Raw genomic sequence first — 27,961 nt, 5'->3', positions numbered from 1 at the left:
GTTTTTAATAATACTAGCAAGTAGCTTTCTATCATTATTCACTGTTTTTTTTTTTTTTTTTCTGGCTCTCATCTATTGAGATGTTTTTCTAACTCCTTTGGTTAAAAAAAAAAAAAAAGAAAATCTTACCCTTAGGTCTCCATTTCATTCTATTAGTAATTAGCACTTCTCTCAATTTAAGGGAGAAATGATCATCCCAGACTATTTCCTTCCCTGTTCTAACAGAGATCTTGCCCTCCAAATTAAGTGCTTTTTCTTCAAGCAGCTGCATTCAATAATATTCTCAATAGAATAGCTCCATATGAAAAGCATTTTTTTTTTTTGGAAAGGAGGCACTCAGAAATACACAAATTTTACTTTTAAGAGTTGTCACATCCAAATTTTAACTTTCATCATGGACTCCTCCCTACTTGGCTGACAGATTTTGCCAAGGAAAAAAGTCTACTATGTGTTTTTGGAAGCTCTAGAAACACTGTTTTCCAACAAGCTTGCTTCTCACTGTTGAGAGAGACAGTTAGTTAGTTAGTTGAGGGTAGAGCAGTTGGAGGTGACTCTTCTTAGGCACACCACAGAGATTTCTGAGTTTGGAGAGGAAATTTTGCTTAAAGAAGCATATTGCAAAATGCAGGGGAAGTCAGTTCACACCAGTTATAGTCTATAATGTGTAATAAAGCCACCTCTTTTATCTCTTTCTTCCTCCTCTCTGCTTTCCCCCATCCACTCCTCCTTCGTACTGCAGTATTTTCTTCACCAAGAATGGCTGACCAAGCTATTCTCACAGTTCTTTCCTAAGAAAATTAATTCTGAACAATATTTTGGAAAGGAGGATGCTATGTGCAACCTCCACCAAGACCTGGGAAAACAAAGAAAGGGTTAGGTAGTCTTGACCTAGACAGAATCAAGGGATATGGAGATTTGGTAACTTCCTCATTGACTTAAGGGATACATGCTCCCACAAAAGATCATAAGAGTTACCAGCTCAGCTTAGTCTTCATTCAGAGTATGGGGTTGAACCACACATAGTGTGGATCCTCTGGAACCATGCATTAATTAAAAGTCATGCAAGTTCTCCCTGTAAGAAAAGTGCTGCAAATGATGAAGTGGTTTAGTGGTCAACAATCATTATAGAGTAGTATACCCAGTGACTACGTAGATGCTTGAATGATGCCTGTAAGCAACGTGACACAAGTCCAGAGGCATATGGTAAGCTTCTAGCCATCATTTCCTTCATTAACATGCAGTGACTGTCAAGTATAGAGCATGAATTTGCTGTAAGAAGAGCATTCCTCCAAAGTCATCACCTGGGGAGATTGTAATTACCATGTTGCCACCAGTGCACAAAATGTGTTTAGGGGACTGATTTCAGACAGTGTATCGATCGCAACAGAAAAGCACCCTGTATTTTCTTCAAATGGTGTTTTTGATCAGAAGTTAATCTCAGTTCAGTTCAGTTCAGTCACTCAGTCATGTGTGACTCCTTGTGACCCCATGGACTGCAGCACACCAGGCTTCCCTGTCCATCACCAACTCCCAGAGCTTGCTCAAACTCATGTCCGTCGAGTTGCTGATGCCATCCAACCATCTCATCCTCTGTCGTCCCCTTCTGCTTCTGCCCTCAATCCTTCCCAGCATCAGGGTCTTTTCCAATAAGTCAGTTCTTAATCTCAAGTCCCTGAAATTAAAAAAACAAATGACTTAGTCACAAATGACTCGTGCTGGTTTTTAAAACTCAGGTCAGTTCTCAGAAGATAAAGTTTTCCACCAAAAATTATGAAAGAATGGAGTACTAGTTTGGTAATGAAGAATGTGGGCTCTGAATGCAAACAGTCTATCCCAGACACATCATATATTTACTGTGTGCCATGAGAAACATTAATTAAATTCTCTGATGGTGTAGTCACTCAGCTGTGTCCAACTCTTTGTGACTCCAAGGACGGTAGCCCACCAGGCTCTTCTGTCCATGGGATTTCCCAGACAAGAATACTGGAGTGGGTTGCCATTTCTTTCTTGGGGGGATCTTCCCAACTCAGGGATTGAATTAGGTCTCCTGCATTGCAGGCAGATTCTTTACTGACTGAGCCACCAGGGCATTCTCTGGGCCTCAGTAATTTATTCTGTTATCTAGAAATAATAAACCTGCTATTATAAATGTTAAATGAGATGACATATGTAAGTCCTCTGGCACAGTGCCAGGTACACTATAGATGTAAAATTAATGTTAACAGCTGTTTTTACTACTATTCATTATTATTATTTGCTTCAGGCTCTGAAATTTTTTTGAAATATTTTGATTAATGTTTAGCATGATATACATTTCGGTACATATCTTGGCAAATTACTATAGAAAATCAAACCATACTTTTCAGTTAACCCTTTAAAATATTAATAATTCAAGAAGTTCCAATTCTTTTACCTAGTAGTTAAGCCCAGAATGAAAAGCCACATTGCTTTGTTTATAAGCTGGTCTGTCACTTACTGGTTCATAATCTGGCTCAGTTTATTTAACTTCCCAGTACCTCAGTTTCCTCATCTGCAAAATGAAAATAGTAATTCCTACTATATAAGGCTATAGCAAGGATTAAATGGGTCAATATGTACTAAGTGCTTAGACCAGTACCTGATGTTAAAGCTAAATTAGTATTTGCTATGTTATTACTTCCACCAAGCATTCACTTACTTTAGTTACAAGAGGGGCTTTGCAGTCAGTTAAAATAAGATGCATAATCTTCAAGTTTTATAGAACTGTATTTATATACTCACTCTCTCTACCTGGTCAGAAAATCTTGGTTAAATCAATTGACTTACCTGAACCTCAAGATTTCTTATTTACAAAGTGGACATAATTGCCTTATGGGATCTTTGGTGGCTTCAGACAGTGAAGAATCTGCCTGCAATGCAGGAGACCCGGGTTCAATCCGTAGGTCGGGAAGATCCTCTGGAGTAGGGAATGGCTACCTATTCCAGTATTCTTGCCTGGAGAATTCCATGGACAGAGGAGCCTGACTACAGTCTATGGGGTCACAAAGAGTCAGACATGACTGAGCAACTAACTCTTACAAGGATTAGAAAGAATATAAAATTACCTGGCATACAGCCAGTACTCACTATATTTATGAAAATCATAGTGATAAGGCAGTGAAGGAGATACCTTTATTTCCTGGGAATCCAAAGATGTGCTACATATCCCCACCGAAGTTCTAGGCTACGTAAGATGGCATTAGTGACAGTCACAGATTGAAGGCTAGCACTGCAGACACCTGCTCATCAGTGACTGGAGACAAGTGGCTTACAAACCACCAAATTATACACTTTGACTTCCACATTACATCAACCTCCAACATCTGCTTATTCTAGCAAAACAGAAAATGAACTCTTACCTGGCATCCTCTCTACTTTATTCACTGCAGACCTCAACAATTAGACAGTTACTGTGGGTGTGGCGTTTGTGCCTCTTATGATGGACAAAGCCAAGATTCCTTCTTAGTTCAGTTCAGTTCAGTCACTCAATTATGTTCAAATCATTGCGACCCCATGGACTATAGCAGGCCAGGCCTCCCTGTCCATCTCCAACTCCCGGAATTTACTCAAACTAATGTCCATTGAGTCAGTAATGCCATCCAACCATCTTATCCTCTGTTGTCCCCTTCTCCTCCCACATTCAATCTTTCTCAGCATTGGGTCTTTTCCAATGAGTCAGTTCTTCACATTGAGTGGCCACAGTATTAGAGTTTCAGTTTCAACATCAGTGCTTCCAATGAATATTCAGGACTGATTTCCTTTAGGATGGACTGGTTGGATCTCCTTGCTGTCCAATGGACTCTCAAGAGCCTTCTCCAACACCCAGTGCCAAAGCATCAATTCTTCAGCACTCAGTTTTCTGTATAGTCCAACTCTCACATTCATACATGACTACTGGAAAAACAATAGCTTTGACTAGATGGACCTTTGTTGGAAAAGTGAAGTCTCTACTTTTTAATATGCTGTCTAGGTTGGTCATAACTTTTCTTCCAAGGAGCAAGCGTCTTTTAATTTCATGGCTGCAGTCACCATCAGCAGTGATTTTGGAGACCCCAAAAATAAAGTCTCTGTTTCCATTGTTTACCCTTTTTTTTGCCATGAAATTGATGGAACCAGATGCCATGATCTTAGTTCTCTGAGTGTTGAGCTTTAAGCCAACTTTTTCACTCTCCTCTTTCACTTTCATCAAGAGGCCCTTTAATTCTTCTTCACTTTCTGCCATAAGGGTGGGGTCATCTGCACATCTGAGGTTATTGATATTTCTCCCAGCAGTCTTGATTCCAGCTTGTGCTTCATCCAGCCCAGCGTTTCTCATGATATCCTCTGCATAGAAGTTAAAAAAGCAGAGTGACAATGGAGCCTTGACGTACTCCTTTCCCGATTTGGAGCCAGTCTGTTGTTCCATGTCCAGTTCTAACTGTTGCTTCTTGACCTGCATACAGATTTCTCAGGAGGCAGGTCAGGTGGTCTGGTATTCCCATCTCTTTCAGAATTTTCCTCAGTTTGTTGTGATCCACATGGTCAAGGCTTTGGCATAGTCAATAAAGCAGAAATAGATATTTCTCTAGAACTCTCTTGCTTTTTCGATGATCCAGTGGACACTGGCAATTTCATCTCTGGTTCCTCTGCTTTTTCTAAAACCAGCTTGAACATCTGGAAGTTATTCACGGTTCATGTACTGTTGAAACCTTGTTTGGAGAATTTTGAGCATTACTTTGCTAGCATGTGAGATGAGTGCAATTGTGCAGTAGTTTGAACATTCTTTGGCATTGCCTTTCTTTGGGATTGGAATGAAAACTGACTTTTTCCAGTCCTGTGGCCACTGCTGAGTTTTCTAAATTTGCTTACATGTTGAGTGCAGCACTTTCACAGCATCATCTTTTAGGATTTGAAATATCTCAACTGGAATTCCATCCCCTCTGCTAGCTTTGTTCGTAGTGGTGCTTCCTAAGGCCCACTTGACTTCACATTCCAGAATGTCTGGCTCTAGGTGAGTGATCACACCATCGTGATTATCAGGGTCATGAAGATCTTTTTGTATAGTTCTTCTGTGTATTCTTGCCACCTCTTCTTAATATCTTCTGCTTTTGTTAGGTCCATACTGTTTCTGTCCTTTATCAAGCCCATCTTTGCATGAAATGTTCCCTTGGTGTCTCTAATTTTCTTGAAGAGATCTCTAGTTTTTCCCATTCTACTGTTTTCCTCTATTTCTTTGCACTGATGACTGAGGAAGGCTTTCTTATCTCTCTTTGCTCTTCTTTGGAACTCTGCATTCAAATGGGTATATATTTCCTTTTCTCCTTTGCCTTTCTCTTCTCTTCTTTTCTCAGTTATTTGTAAGGCCTTCTCAGACATCCATTTTGTCTTTTTGCATTTCTTTTTCTTGGGGATGGTCTTGATCCCTGTCTCCTGTACAATGTCACGCACCTCCGTCCATAGTTCTTCAGGCACTCTATCCATCAGATCTAATCCCTTGAATCTATTTGTCACTTCCACTGTATAATTGTAAGGTATTTGATTTGGGTCATACCTGAATGGTCTATTGATTTTCCCTACTTCAATTTAAGTCTGAATTTGGCAATAAGGATTCCTTCTCATCATACAGTTTTTCTTCTACCTAAAACATTTCCCCTCCTGAAGAGTTTTTAGTGAATTTAAAATTTCTAAGAACCCTGGAGATTGATACTCCAAATATATTTACTAGAACATGTATCCTTCAAAGTATTAATCAAAATACTTTTGCAATGATTTTCAGGGTCTATAAAAAATAATGAATTTGTTATTCAACTAAAATTGATTAAACATCTACCTTATGCCCAGTGCTGTGCCAAGTATTTATATTTATTTATATATTTCATATTTATGACATTAGTATTGTTATTCCTATATGACAAAATAACATTTTAAAGCACAGAAATGTAAATAATTTGCCCCATGTCACACAGCTAATATACGATATGTGTGTAATGTAATACTTAAGAATAGAAGAAAAACTTCAAGAGGCAGCTAGATCTTTCACTCTGTTCCAGGAGAGTGAACACATAAGGACATTGAACTTTGACAGTTCTCCCCATGGGCTCACATAGTTCTATCTAATTCAGAGTTGTCTCTTGGCAGTCGGGTTAGGCAAGGTCAGCTACATGATTTGTGGGACCCAGTATAAAATGAAAGTGAAGGCATTCAGCAGGGATAAGGAAATCAGTACTCCTTCCCCATGACTGACAGCCCCAACCCTCAGTGGATGGGCAGACCAACAATGGATTGCCATCTCCTCCCTGTAAAGTGCTCAGTATCCAGTGAGGGTGAGACTTCCCACGAAGTTGTTCATAAAACCCACCAAAGTACTGCCAGCCCAAGGCAGGGATAGCTACATCTTTGCCTTGGCCTGAAATACTACAGACCGCATGCCCCATCTTGCCCTTGCCCTTGCCTTGAATTATTCTGATTCTCCTGTCTGGAAAAAGGGGTGGAGTTATCCACAGGACAAATGACCTGTTTATCAGGCAGGACAGTCATTTTTTGCTACCCTGTGCCTTCTTTAACGGGCTTCCCAGGTGGCTCAATGGTAAAGAATCTGCCTGAGAATGCAGGAGATACAAGAGATACAAGTTTAATCCCTGGGTCCAGAAGATCCCCTGGCGAAGGGAATGGCAATCCACTCCAATATTCTTGCCTGGGAAATCCCATGGACAGAGGAGCCTGGCGGGCTACAGTCCACAGGGTCCCAAAGAGTCAGAAAAGACTGACCGAGCACACAGGCATGTGCCTTCTTTACCACTTGTTCTCTCCAGCAAACTGACGTGCAGTTTGTCAAAGGGAAAAATGAGCACATCCTGTCTAAGAGTGCCAATCCTCAGATGGGGGAGGCATGGTTAAATTATTCACCAAGATTGAAGTGAAACAGGCCAACTAACCTAATATATCTCTGGTCTCCTTCTCCTAACAACAGTGTTTGAAAGTTGAAATGATTTTTAACAAAGTGGTCAAAAAATTCTAGAGGGCAGGTTAACTTTGACCTTCATTAATTAAAAAAAAATAAATAAGATATAACGTTAACTTTTCCCCTCAAGAAAACCCAAATTGAGGCACTTGGGTCAAAATGCCAATGTGGTCTGGACACAGCATGAGGCAGAAGGTGCCATAGTTTGGTGGAAGATTCAGTTGAAGTAAAGGGACTCATTATTAAAATGTAGTGGGCTCTGTGAGAACCACATCTCACATTTGTATCTGTGTCACTACATAGATAGCACACCGTGATGTCACAGAACTTTGATCACCAAAGACAATGAGAGATCAATGCAGCGGTTCTCTACTCGGGGGCTCAGAATAACCTGTGGGGCCACCACCAATGCCCATGCCCAGAATCATTCCCAGAGGTCTGCGGCAGAACCTAGACATCCAAAGTGTTTTAAAAGTTAGCTCAGTTATTCTACTGTTCAGCCCACCTTAAAAATACTAAATGATACCAATCTCTTTACCTATTTTACAGATAGGCAACTCGAGCCTAAAGAAGTTAAATTATTTTCTGAGAGTCACCCAGTTATTTGACAAAGCTAGTTTTTGAACTCAAGATCCTTAGGACTCTTTGTCAAATCTTTTTCTTCTTTGTCTTGTATGCCTGGTACAGACTATAGTAGATGTTTTGAAAAGAAACCAGTTACTGTATGTTTCTAGTTCCTTTCTGTGAAGAAATGAAGTGAAAGTTGCTCAGTCATGTCCAACTCTTTGAGACCTCATGGACTATACAGTCCATGGAATTCTCTAGGCAAGAATACTAGAGTGGGTAGCCCTTCCCTTCTGCAGGGGATCTTCCCAACCCAGGGATCAAACCCAGGTCTCCTGCATTGCAGGTGGATTCTTTACCACCTGAATCTCAAGGTAAGCCCCGTTCCTTTCTAAGGGTTTTGAAAATTTTTTAGTAGAATTATAAGATCTCTAGTATTTGTTGAGGTTAATTGAACTCAAAAGCACAAAGATTTCTTCATAAAATTATATCCTAGGTTAATGGAACTATTATCTAAGACCTTCCCAGTACTTTTGCTGTTCTGTCCCTAATTCTCAGGCTTGACAAACCTCAGTGAAACAGCAGTGAGACCAGCATCTCTCTTACTTTATGGAGAGAGAAACTGTGGCACAGAAAGAAGTCTTGTGCAAAGCTAACAGTGAATGAAGGAGTTGCATTCCTCTCTTCTTTACACCAAGCCACATCCTACCAAACTGCATGCCCCTAATGTCCATTCCTGGGGATTAAATGACCTAGCAGTTCATTCAGATGCCTCATAAAATCAGAACTCGGGGACAAAAGAAGGTTCTAAGATACTGAAGCCCTGGTTTAGGCATTTTCTTACTAGACTAGGTTCCAGGCAACTTTTAAAAACTGACGTAGCAATAATAAGATGGTCTGACAGCAGATGTTGGGTCCTTTCTCAAAGACTCTTCATATCTGGGGCTGAGGCTATTAAATTATTTAGAGAAGGAAGCAGTGCTGGTCTTAATTAGAATCTTATTTGCTTACTAATCATCTCTTCCAATTAATGCTGAGCTGACTTACGGACCAGGTAAGTATAACCTAATTAAGGACTTGTATTTAAACTTCTCAAGTCACCTACATAATTCTCTTCATGTTTTCCCATGGTATTCACTCTGCTTATTAGATCAAGTTGAGTCCCTTATTACAGTTTTCATATAATTTAGAGAATTATTCCTATGCCTCATTTCACACTTAGAGCTTTAAATATTGAGTCAGCCAGGACGCAATCTTTCTATTCTGAGCATTAAGGTGAGGGTGTGACAGGGGATAGGTGAGATTGAGGAGATATAATACTCTGTGTGTGTCCGGGGAAGGGCATGCTGTCAGCAGCATGACATCTACAATCTTATACTCTTAAAATGCTTTAGGATTAAATCTTCTTGTCTTAAAATTGTCTTTCTTTGCATTATGGAGATTTGAAATGAGAATCATCGATTGACATGCACAAAATATATTAAATAAATCCCAGTACAAAACAAAATGCCTCATCACTGGACTATAGCTAACTAAGCAGCTTTGTATAGCATGGTGTACTTTTTGAGAGGTTTTGCAATTGCTCTGTTGCTTTCCATATTCCACCTTGAAATTTCTAGACTATTGAGATTATTGGCAGTACCTTTGAAAAACCTTTCAGAAACTGGGAATAAAGCTAGAATGTATCATTTAAACTTCTGATCTTAATCATAGGCCTATACAGAAGTAAGAACTAACCTTCCTCAAGAAACCCATCTTGCTCTAGAAAATTTTACACAAAAGCAATCCTGGCAGAAAATTTGCAGACTACTCCCCTGCAACTGGGTGATATGCTCAGTGAAGTTTTATATTATTTTCTAAACCTCTACTTTTGGCTTATCAGCATCAATCACCTGAAACACCTGTTATCTAATATTGAAGAATCCTAAAAGCAATATAGAATAAATTACAATGGCATTTTCACTCCCAAAATTTTGTGAGTCAATCAAACAAAAACTCCCATAACAGTGACACCTCACATTTGCATTCCAAATATTTTCTTTCTAGGGATCTTCCTTTCTAGTGGTTCAGCTCACACATTAAACCACTATAAGCATTAAACACGTGGTGCAAAACCAAAGGCTCCATGGACTTGGAAAGCTGATGTTAGCAAAACTGTCTCAGGAGTCTGATGCAACGTATTCTCCTTGGCCACAACTTTAATCAAAACTACTCATTTAAAATGGGGCTAGAGAATTAGAAAATGAAAAGATGCTTGTCACAGTTCTCAATAGAAGGAAAATGGGGCAAATTTCCCACTACATGCTCAGAAGAAAGGCATTAAAAATACTATTAAAATAGGTTTAGCTGTAGTAGTTCCATTACTCAGAGAAAGTACTACTGAAATATACCAATTGATTATTTCTCAGAACTGAAGACGGTTTCTCAGTGAGGGTTAGAAAGATTTGCCATTTACCATTTCCTAAAGTGTAACCAGTTTTATTGTCCTGTAGTTATTTTACCTTTTCATTTAAAAGCTGGGCAAAATGATGTGAGTAAAAATTTAGTTTAAAACCAGAGACAAATTACTCCACAATGGATCAAGTTCAGAATTCTAAAGAAAATTATTATTATTTCTAATTAAACAGCCCCAGCCTATTCTAAGTAGTGATGGCTGCTTCTCCACTCAGCCTTCACCACCCTCGGTGTTTTGAAGAGAAGAATGCTGTCTGATCTGTGGCACCTCTGTGATTTCCCTCCCAGTTTAATGCAGTGAGGCCGTAGTAAAGTTGAGTTCTGCTTTGACAAGTGAATAGTTATCGTTTCTAGTGATGGAGCAGGTTAGAGTGCCTTTAGGAAAAACTGCAGTGAAATCACCTGCTAAACAAACAAAGCAAAAAAACTTAACAACTGGAAAAAGCAAAAACTCAAAATTTTTAGTTACCAAAGCCCTCTGCCACTCAAACAAAACAAAAACTCAAATTTGCCATTATAGACTTAATTACAAAATTTCGTTTGTAAGTTTGTGGTTTGGAATTCAAAGTGTTCTTGTGAAAATCATGCTTGTATGCATTGGCTTCCAAAGCACCTAGGAATAGATCAAATAGTACAATTTAAAATAGAACTTCTGTTTTACATAGTGCTTTCTTTAGATACTCTTCTTAAAATCTCATTAGCTCATCACACAGGCTGTCTCCTGTCAGGCTGGGACACTAATGATGTTAGTACTGGTGTGGATAACTCATTTGAGCTCAATTTATTTCTAGAAATTAAAATTAGGGAACTAAAGGCATGAAGGAGAAGGATAGGATTGGTGGCCGCAGATATAGGTAGCAGTTTCCCTCTGGATAGGTACTTTTTATAACTTGTACCAGTCACTCCCCAGATAACTCACAAAGGGCTACTTTGAAAGGTACATTAAAGAGCTAAAGGCAAGTTATGTAGGTCATGTGGTGCAAAAGTCATTTGTGAGTGCCTATAGTCTAATTTCCATGTGTTGGTTTTCCTTCCAGGTCTTTCCCACAATTTACTCTGTAGTGTTCTGTGTGGTGTTCAGGATTACCCTCATTTCACAAGAGAGGGTCTCAAACTGATCAGATGACTTACAGTGCCAGTATCTGATGCTTGAGTGTGTTGCTACACATGATTGTGCTTACTCGCTCAGTTGTGTCCAACTCTTGGTGACCCCATGGACTGTAGCCCCCCGGGCTCTTCTGTCCATAGGGATTCTCCAGACAAGAATACTGGAGTGGTTTGCCATGCCTTGTCCAGGGAAACCTGTAAATGGGAGCATGCATCACTGCGTCAGAGTACTGCCCAGGTCACAGAATTTAGTATACATGTTAGGAAGATTTCTGGTTATTTGTAAGGTGACCCCTTAGCAATTAATGACTTCACAAGTGGACAGTCGAAATTGCTTACCTTGATAACCAAAATAGCTCCTAATGTCTAATCACATTGACCATTTAGCAGGAATGAATTAATTGCTCTGGGTACAACCATTTATGAACCTGAAGCTGCTGATTTTAGCACAAGAATTAACTGTTATATTATTAATACAGTTCCAGGAGAGGTTACTGAATAACATGATTTTTATGGGTATAAGAATATAATTTAAAAATTGAAATCTCCACATAATCATAAAATGTCCTTTTATCGCTTAGTTTTAATTACCCTCGTATCCCTAAACTGTTTCCTTGAGCTGCTAAACAAAAACATGACAAAATGTAATGGATTGATTCATTTAAATACTTCCATTTTAAAAGATCTTTTATTCTCCAAACGAAGGACAAAATAAATCTAAAGTAATGGCCAACATTAAAGGGACAGGGACACCTAGTATTTGTGTTATTTATCAGCTTCTAGATAATCAGGGGTGGGCTGATACATAACATAAATAATGTAGTTAATCATGGATTCCATCGTATAAGAATTAGTCCTGGTGAAAAAGAATCAGGTAGTTGGAATTGAGTAGCTTATTAATGACTGCAGTTTCCTATTTCTCATGGCCTGAGTAATTTTCCAGTTTTTCCTCCATTCTTCTCTTTGATTTTTATGTAAAATATTAAAGTGTTCTTTCTTGCCTTTGGCCCAATGATAAACACAAGACATACCACTTAGAATCTTTGATCTGGGAAAAAGTTGTAATTCTTTCTACTTATGTGGTCCCTTTTGGGAGCTAGTTAAAAATGCAAAACCTCAAGTCCCACCTCAGACCTATTGAATAAGAACCTGAATTTTTGAGGTTCCCCCAAATGAGTTTTGCATATTAAAGTTTGAGGAGCCCAGCTCAACCTAGAGTTTCCACTGTAACAGTAGCTTTAATAATGGATTGGGTGAGTGGTTAACTAGTAGATAATTATTAATAATTCTGATGTCCCAGTCACTTGACTTCCCTGGGTCTCAGTGTCCTCATCCCTAAGGCAGAAGAACTGAAACAGATGATTTCTAGTTCCCATGATTGCTAAGATATTTCCAAACTCATTTTTATTTCTGAGATTGTAGCTACATCGTAGCCAGGAGAGAAAGGATTATCCAAAATCATAGGTCAGGTGACACTTGATCCCTCCTGTCAGATACCTTGCAAATGAGGAGATAAAACTGACACATGTAAGAAACAATGGGGAAAATGTCTATGTATATTATACTGAGTTTGACTGAGAGCTATACTGTGTCAACATGAGCTTGCATTCTAAGGAAAAGTCAATAAGAGCCTTTGAAAGACAAGAATGATTTATGTAGATGAAGGGGAGAAACTGAGTTTTCCAGGACTTGAGGAATAGCATTGACCAAATACAAAACCAATACAGAATTGTAAAGTAAATTAAAAAATAAAAAATAAAACTGAAAGCAGAAAAAGAAAAAAAAGAGTGGGGGAAATGCCTCTAAATAAGTAGAGTAAGGCCAAATTGTGGAGATCACGGCAGGCAGAATGGGAATTTACATATGATGTAACTCTTTGAATTGAAAAATAGTATTACTAAAAAGGTATTGGGGATAGGAGTCGCCTGCTGGTGTCTCATTGAGAACACAGGGTTAGAAAAGCTGTTAGGACTGTTGTCATGACACATACTGACATCCTCGTAAGAGCATTTATTCTTAAAATAGCAACTAAAGCAATAGAGGGAAAGGCCTGGTTGAGAGCACAATTTGAAAAATGGGTCATTAGAACTCGCAGACCGCTTGGTTATAGGTAAAGGAAAAGAAGTAAGGAGAGAAAAGGCATTTATGTTTCTGAGGTCAACAGTAAGGACCTGGCGTCAGAGAGACCTGAGTGTGAATTTACACACAACATATATGTGCCTGGAACACAAGGGATTTGGTTGTAAATTTAGGGTGTTTTTCTCAGTAGTTAAAATATTGAGAGCCAGGCGAAATATGGAAAGAGAGCTTATGAACAAAAGGACCTTACACAGGCCTTCCTTTCTTCCTCTGTAAGATAGAGAGCTAGGGAGAAGGTGATCTAAGGTCATTCATGCATCTCCACTGGAGCACTTATTAACTGGGTAACAAGTGTTTTGTGGTCATAAACAAGCTTTTCTTGGTTTCCTAACTAAGAAAAAGATTAATCTAGTTCAAAAGGAATTTTAAAATATTCACTAAATGGGTAGTTTTCCAGTGAACTGTTCATGTGATCAGTAAATTTGGTTCCTTACTGGTAAGTTGTATATATAACATTAGAAGCTCCAAAGCGAATTATTTACCAAGTGAGACTTATTCCTAAAAACATATTTGAGTTATTCTTACTAATTACTGTAAATAATTGAACTCCAGAATGCATTATTTAGGTAGGTTAAGCCTATGAAAATTATTACACAGTCTCTGTAGTAATTTAGTATGGCTGTAGTCTCTCTTCACATTGAGTTAGTAATATAGGTGTGTCTGTTCCCAGATACTCCCTGTGGCTCAGAATATCACATTATTTACATGGCTAAATGAAACATGCAGGTGGGGACACTCAGTGAGGTATCTTGAAGTTCAAAAAGCGATAATCCTAGTCACAAACCTAAAACAACTATTTAGGCTTGGAAGGGGCATATAATTTTAGAAGAATCTTTATGCTTAAACATTTTTCTATATTTAGAAGTGTAATTTATATCTCACCTTAAAAGAATATGGATCCTTGTTTTTTTGAAGGAATAAGAGAGTGATGTTGAGATATGAAGTTATTGAATAACTGGAAATGCAGTTTTTTAGCATCTCCCATACAGAACATTCTTGGTTTATATAGTTTTGAAGCCTTCTGAATCTCAATTCTACTTTATTTGACTAAGATCCCTTTCTAGAATTAGTCAAAATTATATACATTTAATCTAGTAAAGCTCCCAAATTATGACTTCTTAGGTAGCATAAATTCAGGGTATAGGCACAGAAAACATAGCATCCATTATATAGGTAGCCTTCTTATAAACAGTCACTCAATGAGATAACAAGTATAACAATGATAATTTTTAAAACGTTTATTTAAGAAACATTTATATTTGCTTCTACCACTGCAATACCCTCTCTCCAGCCCCAAGGCTCCTATTTCACACATTATAAACTCTAGTTAAATCCTGTTGATATATGATAAAATTCTATTGATATAATATACTTAGCTAAAATTGCCAACCTTTACTCTTTCCATTATGGAATTAATTTTTGCTATGTAGATCAAATCAATATAAGATCAGCTTGTTAAATTCTAATACTTCTTTGTATTTCTAGTATATGTACAATAAATGGTAAACTCTAGCTCTTTGGTATTTCTTGATGATTCAGCTTAATTTATCAAGCTACTGTCCTATTTTATATGTTTTTGCCTCACATTTCAACTAAATATACTTAAAATATACTTTAACAAAAGAATAACATAATTTTTTGAGATTTTTATGGTAATGGGATCTCCCAGATCCAAAAAATATTACAATAAATTGTCATGTCCTGGATACCGGCATGTAGTTATACGTCTAAAAGCATGTTTGTATGATTACATGTAAGTCTATTCTTTTTGTTATGCAGCTTCAACATTAATATTTAACAAATTCCAAACTTAATACTTTTCTCTCACAATATATAGACTTTAGAATACTTTAATTCTCATTATTGCTTCCTAATTTATATTCTATATTATCAAGCACTTTATTCTATCCCTTTCCACCGTAAATCAGACACTATTATCACTTTATATTTTACAACTAACCCTTTTAAAAATTTACTCTGTTTATGCTAATATCTTTATTTACTACTCTTTCTTGTATCCCAGATCATCCATCTGGGATCATGTAACTTCTGCCTGCTCCATGTATTTTAAAATTTCCTTCAGTGAAGTCTACTAGAGGTAAATACTTGGTTTTAGTAGTCTGAAAATGTCTGTAAAATGATATTATTTTTGGAAAGATACTTTTTGTTGAATTCTACACTGACAAATTTCTCTTTGCACAATGAAGACACTGTTCTTGCATCTATTGTTGCTGTTGGAAATAAGCCTTCAGTCTAGTGACTGTTTCCTTGTAGGTGATCAGTATTTCTTTTCTAGCTCCTTTTGAATGCTTCTCCCACCCCAACCCTTTGGTCTTCTCTATGACTGATGAATGGATGGGGTTTCTTTTTAGTTATCCTGCTTTAGATTCATTGAACTTCTTGAATCTGAGAATTGGAATCTTTTAGTAATTCTGAGAAATCCCTGCTAATATCTCTTCAAGTAATGTTTCTTCCCTGTTATCTCTTTTGTTTCTATCTAGAATTCTGATTACCTCCTATAAAATTATCACATTTTCTTCTGTGTTTCTAATTCTCTGGTTTTTCTAGGCTGCATCTGGTTTCTTTCTCTGTATCTATAGGATCAGTCCTGGGTGTTCATTGGAAGGACTGATGTCGAAGCTGAAGCTCCAATACTTTGGGTGCCAGATGCAAAGAGCTGACTCATTTGAAAAGACCCTGATGTTGGGAAAGATGCAGGGCAGGAGGAGAAGGGGACGACAGAGGATGAGATGGTTGGATGGCATCACCAGCTCAATGAACATGGGTTTGGGTGGACTCCGGGAGTTGGTGATGGACAGGGAGGCCTGGTGTGCTGCAGCTCATGGGGTCACAAAGAGTCAGACACGACTGAGTGACTGAACTGAACTGAACTGATAGTTAGAAGTCTGATCTTATAGTTGCATTTATCGACCGTATTTCTCATTTAAATTTTTACATTTTAGTTTCTAGAAGTTCTGTTTTTTACTCTTTTTCAAATGGATGTGATCATTTTTTATAATCTTTTTCTTTATTCATATATTCAGCTTTCTCATTTATGTTCTTAACATATTAAATGTAGTCATTTTATATTCTCTGTCAGAGCATTTTACTATCTTTGAGGATCTTATTCTGCTACCTATTGTGTCTTTTGGTTCTCTTCATGTTGCTTTATCTCCTTATGTAATTTGTAATATTTTTTACAAAGAAATGCTTATTTTCCCAAGAGAATTACTTGAGACCTGGATTGATGATGCATTTCTTCACAAATAATTTGCATGTGCCTCTGCCAGTTATCTGGAGCCATTACTCCACTTACGTTAAATACTGATGTTTCTCAGACCACACTGAGAATGTAGATGTAGACCAAAATCTGTATGAGGGCCCACTTTTGTTTATAAATAACCAGAGGAGAATTTAAAGAGAGACCCCACACATAAAGCTGGGGGGGGGTCTCTCCTTATGCCCCTCATACTGCATTAAGCTATTAAAACAACTGTTCAGGGTCTTCCAGGGTTTAGGAGAAAGCCTTAAGGCCAAAGCTTCCTTTGATACTCCTTACTTCTTGAGATTCCAGCTTCCACTTTGTTTAGGTATCTGAATATTCTCTCTTTTTGTGCCAGCTCAGCAATGCATTGCAAAAGGCTTTTCAGTGCATTTGCCAAGTATTCTAGTTGCTTCCAGATAGAAATGAAATCTTTATATAATAAAACAAAGATTTAAATGAGAATATTTATATAATTTTAAAAAAAGATATAACATGACAGCTGAACAGTCATGTCTGACTCTTTGAGACCCCATAGACTCCTTTGAGATCCTCCAGGCTCCTCTGTCCATGTCATTCTCCAGGCAGTGATACTGGGACGGGTAGCCTTTCCCTTCTCGAAAGATGTTCTGGACCCAGGGATAGAACCTGGGTCTCTGGTATTGCAGGCAGATTCTTTACCACCTAAGCCATATGGGAAGCCCATCTAAATGTTTAGTTATATATATATATATACATATATATATATGTATATTTGTCATTGTATGTATTTATAGAATTTTATTTATATATACTTATAATAACTTTATTTCTAGTTGCATATGTAAATACCTTGATATATGCTATGCACTCTAATATTTTCAACTTTTCTATAAAAATAATTGGCATGACTTTTGTCACTTTTCTTTGAAAGCAAACCTTTGGTATGCAGTTAATTTAGGTTTAAGTAAATGTAATCAGCTGTTACCATATTTAAACATTCTCGCTACATTATGTAGAACTGTAGAATTTTTCTAAACCTACCAAAATAATAGGGTCACAGAAACAGTCATATATAGGTCCAGTTATTATAAAGGGATTACTTATATTGAAAATGGTAGTAATATGTGAACTGTTGCACAAATGTTAAGGTTGAATATAAATATGATTTCCTTTGAGCAAAGAAGGCATCCTGGGGAAAGTTGTGTTTATACTGCATTTTAGACAATTAAATAATTTTAAAATCTATAGTCATTCAGAATTTCAAAAAAACTTGTTAAAAATGGTGAATCTCTTTATCTAATGAAGGTCTTCAATAAAGCAATTGATTTTCCCCTTAGAAAAAAAAATCTTATTTCTTACAAGACATTTTCTTCAAGTAACTACACATATCATTGCAATCAGTAAAGACAAGCAGCTGCAGCCACCCTGCCCTGCCTCCCTAATTAATGGTCATTTCTTTTCCTAGTATGTACGAGTATCTTTCGATACAAAACCTGATCTCCTCCTACACCTGATGACCAAGGAATGGCAGTTGGAGCTTCCCAAGCTTCTCATCTCAGTGCATGGGGGCCTGCAGAACTTTGAACTCCAGCCAAAACTCAAGCAAGTCTTTGGCAAAGGTCTCATCAAAGCAGCCATGACAACTGGAGCATGGATATTCACTGGAGGAGTTAACACAGGTAATTGGAAGTGGGACAGAGAAGGACAGCATAAGATCACAAGAATGTCATGACTAAGATCGCTTTCTTCTAAGGTTAAATACGTTTGCATATCCTCACCTCATCCCCTACCCGTGTCCTCAGTTGCTGGTTATTGCTCCTTTCAGTGCTTCTCACTCCTTCCTCTACCTAAATGATAACTGTACTGTCATTTCTCCACCAAGAATTACTTACACTTAAGACACAGACTGGAATACTTGACAATATAGAACTTATAAACATGACTGATGGAATTTGACAGATTATTTTCAATACCTCAAGTTGCCAAATAAACATCCAATAATTTTTTAAGGAATAACTTTTGCTCTAAATTGGAGATTCCATACCTGTTCTTTAAGTGAGTTTAAGTTTGATGCAAGTAGCTTTAATTTTTGAAAAATGCCCTTCCCATCTAGGATGACAGCAAACTCTGGAGTAGTATGTGCTTATCATTTAAAATATTTCATTGAATCAACTCTGCATCAACAGAACATATCCCACTCTGAAGTCCACGTAGTTTTTTCTACCTGCCAAATGAGTTTCTATATTGTGATCCAGGAAGGCTGTCAAATCAGTTCTTACAAAGCCACTTAGAGTTAAGTGCTTATCTGCAGAACATTATGAATGTGCATTTGATAATGGAATGGATGCCTGTAAATTGTTTTGACATGTTTCCCCAGAGTGAATCAGAAGTGCCAATTGGAAGAGACAGGTATTGCTGCAGTAAGTTAATTCAGACTTGTTTTAAGACTCAAGGTCTGCCCATGTGGACACATTTGAAGTTAATGGGACATTCTGAACATAACCATGGACCAACTAGTTTTAAATGAAAATGTTATCTCAATGTTGTTTAGACATTGGTTTGTAGTTTAGATCAGGGTCCCCAGTCCCTGGGCCGTGGACTGCCTGTTAGGAATCAGGCCGCACAACAAGAGGTGAGCAGCAGGCAAGCTTCATCTGTGGCTCCCCATCACTCCCCATCACTTGCATTGCTGCCTGCACCATCTCTCTCTCCCCAACCCCACCCCTGTCCGTGGAAAAATTGCCTTCCGCGAAATCTGTCTCTGGTGCCAAAAAGGTTGGGGACCGCCGGTTTAGATGATGTCTAAGTGAGATCCGCACTCAGAATTCTTCTCCATATCTAGAATTTGTGAACATTCAGTCCACAACAACATAGGTGCATTTCTGCAGTGAGCGCTGCAAATTGCCTGTGCCTATCATTGTCAAGTGAAACCCTGACTCAGTCTGTAAACTGACATGACCTTAAAATGACCTGCCCAGCCAGCTGTTTATTTTATGGTGATCAAATAGCTACAGAACAGTTTTCTTTCTTGGCTGTTCAGGTTTTAAGCTCCAACTTCCACTCACAGTTTAACAGGCATCATTTGCCTATGATTATTCAGTCTTTTGCTTTCCTGACATAAGCGGCAACTCCTATGGAGAGCAACTCAAAAGTTTCTAAAAGGAATTCTTACTAGGGAATTCCCTAGTGTCTGGTGGTTAGGACTCAGCGCTCTCACTGCCAGGGGCCCAGGTTTGATCAGGGAACTAAGATTCCAGTAAGTAGTGCGGCACAGCCCCAGTTCCCACCTGCCCCCCCAAAAAAAATGAAAAGGAAAGAAATACTTATCTTCTGTTTTCAGGAACTTGGGACATTGTATATTGTTTTTCTTCTTTTGTGAAAAGAATCCAATATCAAAAGGAGAATTTATAGCATAAATATTGTAAACCAAAGAGTTCACCTCTACCTCTCTCCAGGCATAGTGTTCAGTCCAGGACTCAAAGTGAGGTTCTAATGGTGGCACACTCAGCTTGAGTAAGAGGTGATAATGGAATTGTGGCAGATGGAGGGAGGGGTACCATGAAGTTAGCTTTCTTGTCCAGGACTGGACCCCAAAGCAGTTTTGCACGTAAATAGGAAAAAAATTTCAGAGAAGGCAATGGCAACCCACTCCAGTACTCTTGCCTGGAAAACCCCATGGGCAGAGGAGCCTGGTAGGCTACAGTCCATGGGGTCTCGAAGAGTCTGACACGACTGAGCGACTTCACTTTCACTTTTCACTTTCATGCATTGGAGAAGGAAATGGCAACCCACTCCAGTGTTCTTGCCTGGAGAATCTCAGGGACGGAGCAGCCTGGTGGACTGCTGTCTACTAGGTCGCACAGAGTCGGACACGACTGAAGCGACTTAGCAGCAGCAGCAGCAGGAAAAAAATTTAACACTAATGTTGATAGCTTTGCCTTGTATTTGTTTTTCTTTATCAATACATCCCGTAGATGGGCGAGTAAGTGAAACTGATGCTTTTTTCAACACTCCCAGGACAACTGAACGTGGATTAGTGGCTATTTACACTACCCTGTTGTTTGATTTTTTTAAGGGTGGCTCTTTCTGTTTGATCTTATGAATATAGCAGAATCGAGCTGTTCACACATGTCTGTTGTCCCCTGTGGTTAAACTGCCTGGTGTGTTTTCTGTGCTTAGTTCAGTGACCAGTTCCTGGGCCCTCACTCTGTGCTGGCACCTGAAGCTCCTGCAGAGAGTGAGACACGTATCTCCAACCTTCTCCTCAAAGAGTTTACTCTGAGCAGAGACATTCTTTCTCACATGTGATTATGAACCGCAAAAGAATATGTTCAGTGACATACTGAACTATTCCAAATACACCAACTGCAACTCTGTTCAAATGGAGAAGAAATCAAACCCAACTTAGCTTTCATGTAGATCGCACTAGGTATGAGTTTTCCTTGAAGAATGGGTGGTGTTTTCCTTAAACAATAAGTGGAAACATCTTTTCTTAGAAAATATATTTCATATCTTCTATAAAAATGGTCACTTGAGAGGGAAGTTAAAAGATTAGAAATTACATCTTCTCCAAATAGTTTATTAAAAAGTAAATGTATGTTTCCTACCATCTTGTAAACTAAATTTTCTCACTCTTAAATATGGTGAGAAAGGTTGTGGTGATGGGAAGGCCATTAGGACAGAGAGGAAAATAATTAGAATGATGTCTAAAAAGATGTATTCATGTATTTTTAACATAAATTTTCCACAGACTATGTTAACCTTTTCTTTACAAGCAGAGTCTCCACATTATGTCTCTGTATATAAGAAGGTGAAATAAAGATTAACAAAATCCAAGTTAAGCAATTACTCTATTTGATGACCCTAATTCATATACAAACTTTGGTACAGATTTAATATATTATAGATGATGCTTTTTATAGGATATAGTCATGCTGTTACTTCTTAGTTATGTTAATACATCATTATGCTTATAAGAAAAAGATTCTCTAAGTATAAAGTATTTTTCTTTTCATAGATACTGTATTCTTTTTTATTTTCATTAGAGATAAAATAAGGAATTCATTGCTAGAGTTCATCTGTAAGTCCAGTAAATGTATCCAGCATTAGAGCTACAAGTTTATGTTCTCTCCTGAACAAGTGTAGTTTTGTAGAAATGTGTCGAAATTTTATATTCAATGCATTTAATCTTAGAAAAATCAGTTACAACAATTTCCTTTAGATCAATGGAAAGCAATGCTTTGAAAGGCAAAATTAACACTTCTCTTTTTATGCTTAGGTGTTATTCGTCATGTTGGCGATGCCTTGAAGGACCATGCATCTAAGTCTCGAGGAAAGATATGTACCATAGGTATCGCCCCCTGGGGAATTGTGGAAAACCAGGAAGACCTGATTGGAAGAGATGTAAGTTCTGGGAGCTGTTCCTCCATGTTACTTCTCATAGAGGCAATATCAAAAGAGTAAAATAAAATTAATCAGGAAAGTCCTAAGTAAGACTCCCTCTTGTTTTGAATCAGTAGGGTATCAATCAAATCAATCAATCAAAATATCAATCAAATTTTGCAGGTACTCTCGGCCCAATTATGTTAAAATTAATTAACAAAATGAGCTCATTGACTGATACATAAAACGGGGACTTTTCTTCACCCAGCTCTCCAACTTCTTTGTTATTTGAGTGTCCTTCAACTAAGACAGGAGGCTACAGAGGGAGATTCTTTTCACTCAAACTTGTGGCTTCCCTCTCCTTTGCTAAATGCTTGGGCGAGGAGTGGGCACACTCCCAGGGACCTTTATTCCCCACTCCAGGACTACTCAGAAGCCCTTGACCAAACCCAGAAGACTATCACCCTTTCTTTCCTATTCTGATGTCTAGAACCACACACTGAACGGAGAATTTGATCCTATTTTTTCTGAGTCATCATCTTATTTCCGTGCCTTCCAGGGTCTCATTTTTGTTTGTTTAAAACTTGCAAACAAGTCATTTCTTACCTCCCTTTTAGAGTTTTTCTCTGTTCCTAACAACCAGATTTTCCCCTTATGTAATGCTTTCCAAAATTCCGGGTGTATGGGTTAAACTATGCACACAGATTGCCAGGCATTATTCACTTCTTTGTCCCCAGTAATTTTAGCAATTAATTATTTATCAATGCTTATCTAAATCAGATCAATACAATCCTTCATTCCCAATAAAGACCTGCAATACAGTATAAGTGTGCTGAGCAGTTTTTTCTTAGTAACATGAAGTCTGTTTGAGCCAAAAAAAAAAAAATATTTTTTTTTAATCAAAGAGATTGAGAAGTAACTGGTCCTAAACCACTTCTTCTATTGTATTTATAGTGAAACCATCCTATTTCAGTGAAATATATGCAGTTTTTAAAATACAGTGCAAAAACCTGGAATTTAAAAGTCAAAGATCATGAAATGGAAGCAGTGAATAAATACTCTTTGAATCTTTCAGAACCTTTAAGTAATAAGAAATGTCCATATCTAGACTACCAAATTACATGTAGAAACAAATCTACTCAGAATATATAGAATAAGGAATAAGATATTTTATCAGTGTAGTATTCTCTTAACTAAAATGTACTTGCTGTTTTATATCACATACAAATTAAGTCTTTCAAGCAGCAATTCCCAGTTAGTTATGTTGGCAGAACTGACTGGAAAAGTAATTGTAATTTTTTTCAAAGTATCTGAGACTAGTCTTTGTGGAATATATTTTGGTTAATTCTTGCCTTAGATTCCTCGTTGACTTTTAAGTATATATCAATTGTGAACTAGAACAAAAATGGCTCTTTTTGTGTGTGTGAAAAACTGTTCTTAAAGAATTAGAATATGCTAAAATGTCCCCTAATACCAAGAGCATCTAATTGTTCATTTTATTAACAAATGAATTAATTATTTTAAATGTTGTGATGATTCAAAAGTCATTTTTAAATGTTCATAGATTCACATCTCTCTTATAAACCTGAGTTGTTATTATTCAGCTTTGTGGAGGCAAAACCATTTTGGAACTTTCTCATGCAGATGAACTGTGAATAAATGAAAGCTAATTATTTCTTTATTCAAGATAGAGTAGCCATGTCATTACCTCAGTTGCTTAATCATTTTTCAAAGAATGCTGGCACTGCCTTTTTGTGTCATTTTGTTTGTCATATAATTCTATATGATTGCAAAAAGGAAGTACTTATATTGTGTTCACTTGCCATGCTGGGTTAGAAAAATCACTTCTAATTCATTTTCCTCCAATTCTAGCTTCTTTCCTTTGATTTTACCTCCTCACGTTCTCCTCTCTTTCACTCTCCTTTTCTTTCTCCCTGTATTTCTTACCAGTGCTACGCCTGTAGGAACTCGTGCCTATGCCAATAGGGCTTACTTACATTATCTGATTTCCCAGTGAAAAACTGGCCTTGATCCCAGTGCAGAGAGCAGAAAAAGCCACTTATAAGTTCAGTAAAATGTGCACATTCATTGTCCCTGCTTACAGGGGTCTAATAAAGGCAAGTCATGGCTCACCAAGATCCAAGTGAACTTGCAGAGAGATTGAGAAAAGGAAATAAAATTGGCAGGTTGTAGAAAGCACAGGAATAACAATTGTATTTTTGTCCTTTAGTAAATCTTTGACCAAGGTCTATTGCATTTCAACCATTCTGGCATATTTTCCCCCAAACTGGGAAACCAGAATATGCATAGGCTTTCTCAGGCTCTTATATAATAGTGTTTGTTTTTCAGTGATGCTATGCTATGCTAGATAGTGTCTGTAAATTATCTGGAGCAACAGTGCTGTTTCTGGTGTACAGGATTTATGACATAGCTTAAGAGACATTTTAATATGTGTTTATTATTCTAATGTGATAATTTAAAAGGAATATGATGTCAGGCTCTCATAAAAGAAGTATTTGAATGAAATATTGGTAGTCACTGGTGAAAATCTGCCCCAAATTCATTGAAATAGAAGTGTTGTCTGGTAAGCTTTTTTAAGTAGTTACAATAATTTTCATAACTGGCTTGATTCAATACCTTCTATCTTTATTCTTCCATTTTATATAAACAAACTCATATGTAATAAACATCAAAAAGGAAACCTTTTGATATCAGACATCAGGTAGCAGAGGAAAACAACCAACATATTATTAAAATACCTGACCATCTCAGAATTCTATCAAAATGAAATCATTTGAAAACATAGGATTGTTACATTTTTGCTCAAGTGTATATCTATATCCCAAAATAAGATTGAAATGGCACAAAATAAATGTCAAGGGAAATCTAGGAAATTTACTTGAAATAAATAAAAATATAAGGATAAAAGAAAGGCTCTATATCTAATGCCAAATATTTTATTACAGTAGATTTATATCTAAACTGACAGAAAATATAGATCATTTTATCTCTATGGGACTGGCTCTCAGAAGAGCCATTTAGAGGCTGAAAATTCAATTGTTACCAGAGTTATGTTGCTGATAGAAGTAGTAGACATCACAGTTGCATTGCTATTCATCTTAGAATTTGAATATACCTTTGGAAGGGCACCATAAATGCAAATACTTGTCCTAAAAATAAAGAAGAAAGTTTATTTGCCCTAGGGAGTGCTTGTAGGTATTCTAAAGCACTTACCTCCCTTCAGGTCTTATCTCTGAACTAGACTTGAAAGATACAGGACATGTATCTTTGGATTCTGACTTCAAATTAGAGCCCACGCATAGTAGATACTCAATAAACATTGAGGAAGATGATTGGCCATGATGAAATTCAGGCTTCTGGGAAAACAAACATTGTGGGGAAAATATATAATAATAAATCTTACCTGGTTCACAACTTTACCACAACTCCATCTCTACTCATTACAGAGCTTGAGCATACTACAGTAACTATAGTGAGGGATTATTTTTACCCAAGCATCTGCATGAAAACTATTTTCTTACATAGTAGTTTAAATTGGGAGGTGAATGGTGAAAGCTCTACATGTTGGGTAGGGAGACAAACAAATGTGGAGGCCAACAGTCTCTTCTCTAACCCCTTTGAATCAGATGCATGACCCTCTTGTCTGAGTGATAGAACTAGCCTTAATTCTTTAAATGTGAATGCCTTCAACTCTGTTTAACCAAATCTTTTCAATTAATAAATAAAACAACAGACTTTAATGAAGAATAATGCTGTGAATGCTGATACGATAACAATTTTTTACCCTGCCGTTAGACCTTAAAATGAATATTGTTCAGCTCTTAGGTTTAATTCTACCTCTGAGAGTTAACATATTATTAACTGCTCCTTCCTTCCATGGCCCAGAATCCTATACTGCCCTCAAAAGAAGCTCAAACCTCCCTTCCACCAAGACAGTTTCCCTGACTTCACCCACAATGTCATATCTCTGATTATGATTCTCCCACAACTGTCTTACTCCTCAACTTAATTAAAAAGTCATCAAATATAGGGATTAAATTGTTTTCTTGTTTGTCATTAACCATTATCATGACACTTTGCATGAACATGAAGCACTGAAACTCTGAAATTTGATTTCTTTGCCTCTAAATTGACTATAAAAATCACTTGCTTTCTCTGTTTTATACAACTTCCATGAGCATAATCATAACAGTAACTTTAATTTGTGTGTGTGTGTGAGAGAGAGCTCTTATTTGAGCAAGCTCTCTGTGATTATATATATTAACCTTCTGAGCTATGTTCTATTTCATAAGAAAAATGATTAGAGCCAAGATTCACTGTCTCCAAAGCCCATACTCTTAATTGGTAGTAAGCCAGGTGGTCTATAAGAATATATTTAATGATATTATGTTTTTATTGTTAGTGGAGATACTAGCAGGTATTTTATGCCTGTCGATTGAACTCAGAAGTAGAATGAAAAAAAGAAAGTAGTCTCAATGAGAGTAACCAGAGCCCTTTCTTTGTCCCTAAAATACTCTCAATCTGCAATTATGATTATGAAAGTGTTGCCAGTGTGAATTGGTAAGAATATGATCTGGGAAACTGAATGGCCTAGATTTACATCCCTGCTACTGCTAAGTCACTTCAGGCATGTCCAACTCTGTGCGACCCCATAGATAGCAGCCCATCAGGCTCCCCCATCCCTGGGACTCTCCAGGCAAGGACTCTGGAGTGGGTTGCCATTTCCTTCTCCAATGCATGAAAGTGAAAAGTGAAAGGGAAGTCGCTCAGTTGTGTTCCACTCTTCGAGACCCCATGGGCTGCAGCCTACCAGTCTCCTCCGTCCATGGGATTCTCCAAGCAAGAGTACTGGAGTGGGGCGCCATTGCCTTCTCCAGATTTACATCCCAGCTACACAGTTTATTACTTATGTAACATTGGGCAAGTTTGTTCATCACACTGTGTTTAGTTTCACCATCAGTAAAATCAGAAGGATGATAGTGAGACTTCTGAGTGCCATTATAAGAATGAAATGAATTGTGATTTTCATATGACTCATTTCAGACTGAGCTTCTTGCTTTAGAAAACAGTTTGACCAGAATTGTTTCAGGTAATTTAACAGTTTCTGAAGACTTTATGATTTGTCTTTTCCCAAATTTAAATTAATAAAACATGCCAAATGAAAAATCTAGACATGATTACAATAAAAAGCACTTTTCATCTTAACCTGAGGATGAAAATTGTGTTTGGGTAGATTTTCAAAACATGATCTCATGTGGTTGTTAAATTATCTTGAATTCAATGATAGCTTCTATTTTCCCTAAACTATAGATTTATTTTCAGAATTTTATAACCTTTAAAAGTTGTTACCTTTAATTGGAAAGTGTTCTTTTGATGTCATTTTTATAGTTGAAACCAAGAAATATCAAGTTTAATAATGCAATTGATGGATAATTCTAGTACAGTTTTCAACTCAGTGTATTTTTCACTTCAAATTCAAGCCAAATGTGGACTTCATATTGTAATCTCAGAAAACCTCCCAAGAGTGTCCTTACGTGATATTTGTTGGACTTCTATGATAGGTTAGTTAAGATATATTCAGAGGATGTGAGAGGAGAAATTGAGACAAGGAGACCCAACCAATGCTGTACAGTCATAAAGGAGCCAATGTGAGCTAACCCTGGGCCACACTCAGGTTCGGGACTACATTCAGTTGCATGACAATGCAGTTTCAGTAAGCAGTGTTAAATTTGGATTTGGACATGTTGGTTTCAAAGTTCCTTTGAAATATCTATGTGAAATTGTCCAGCAGGATTGTGAGAAAGGTCTTGTTACCCACTTAGTTTCAGAAGGTGTCTGCATATAGATACAACTGCTGCTGCTGCTCCTGCTAAGTCACTTCGGTTGTGTCTGAATCTGTGTGACCCCATAGACAGCAGCCCACCAGACTCCCCTGTCCCTGGGATTGTCCAGGCAAGAGTACTGGAATGGGGTGCCATAGCCTTCTCCGAGATGACAACTGAAGTCACTGCAATACAGAACAGGATGCAGGGAGGGCCTGAGGATATCCCAGATCCTGGTGTTAGCCAATATTTAATGGTTGAGCAGAGAGA

The 27,961-nt window shown here is 37.5% G+C and overlaps 1 protein-coding gene across 7 annotated transcripts in view; it reads left to right on the top strand.

Annotated features, from left to right (window-relative positions):
• The window catches only part of TRPM3 (transient receptor potential cation channel subfamily M member 3), a 614,509-nt gene that overhangs the window by 309,975 nt on the left and 276,573 nt on the right, over positions 1 to 27,961 (top strand). For all 7 annotated transcript variants that reach the window (XM_040251699.1, XM_040251668.1, XM_040251610.1 and 4 more), the window contains exons 4-5: positions 17,932 to 18,145; positions 21,745 to 21,869. In XM_040251699.1, the coding sequence (XP_040107633.1) occupies positions 17,932 to 18,145; positions 21,745 to 21,869 (339 nt within the window). The remainder of the gene's footprint in view (positions 1 to 17,931; positions 18,146 to 21,744; positions 21,870 to 27,961) is intronic.

Source organism: Oryx dammah, unplaced genomic scaffold, assembly GCF_014754425.2.
Source record: "Oryx dammah isolate SB20612 unplaced genomic scaffold, SCBI_Odam_1.1 HiC_scaffold_1, whole genome shotgun sequence".
Lineage (NCBI taxonomy): Eukaryota > Metazoa > Chordata > Mammalia > Artiodactyla > Bovidae > Oryx > Oryx dammah.
The sequence above is the reverse complement of the archived record's forward strand: the minus strand, read 5'-3'. Positions and strand labels throughout refer to the sequence as shown.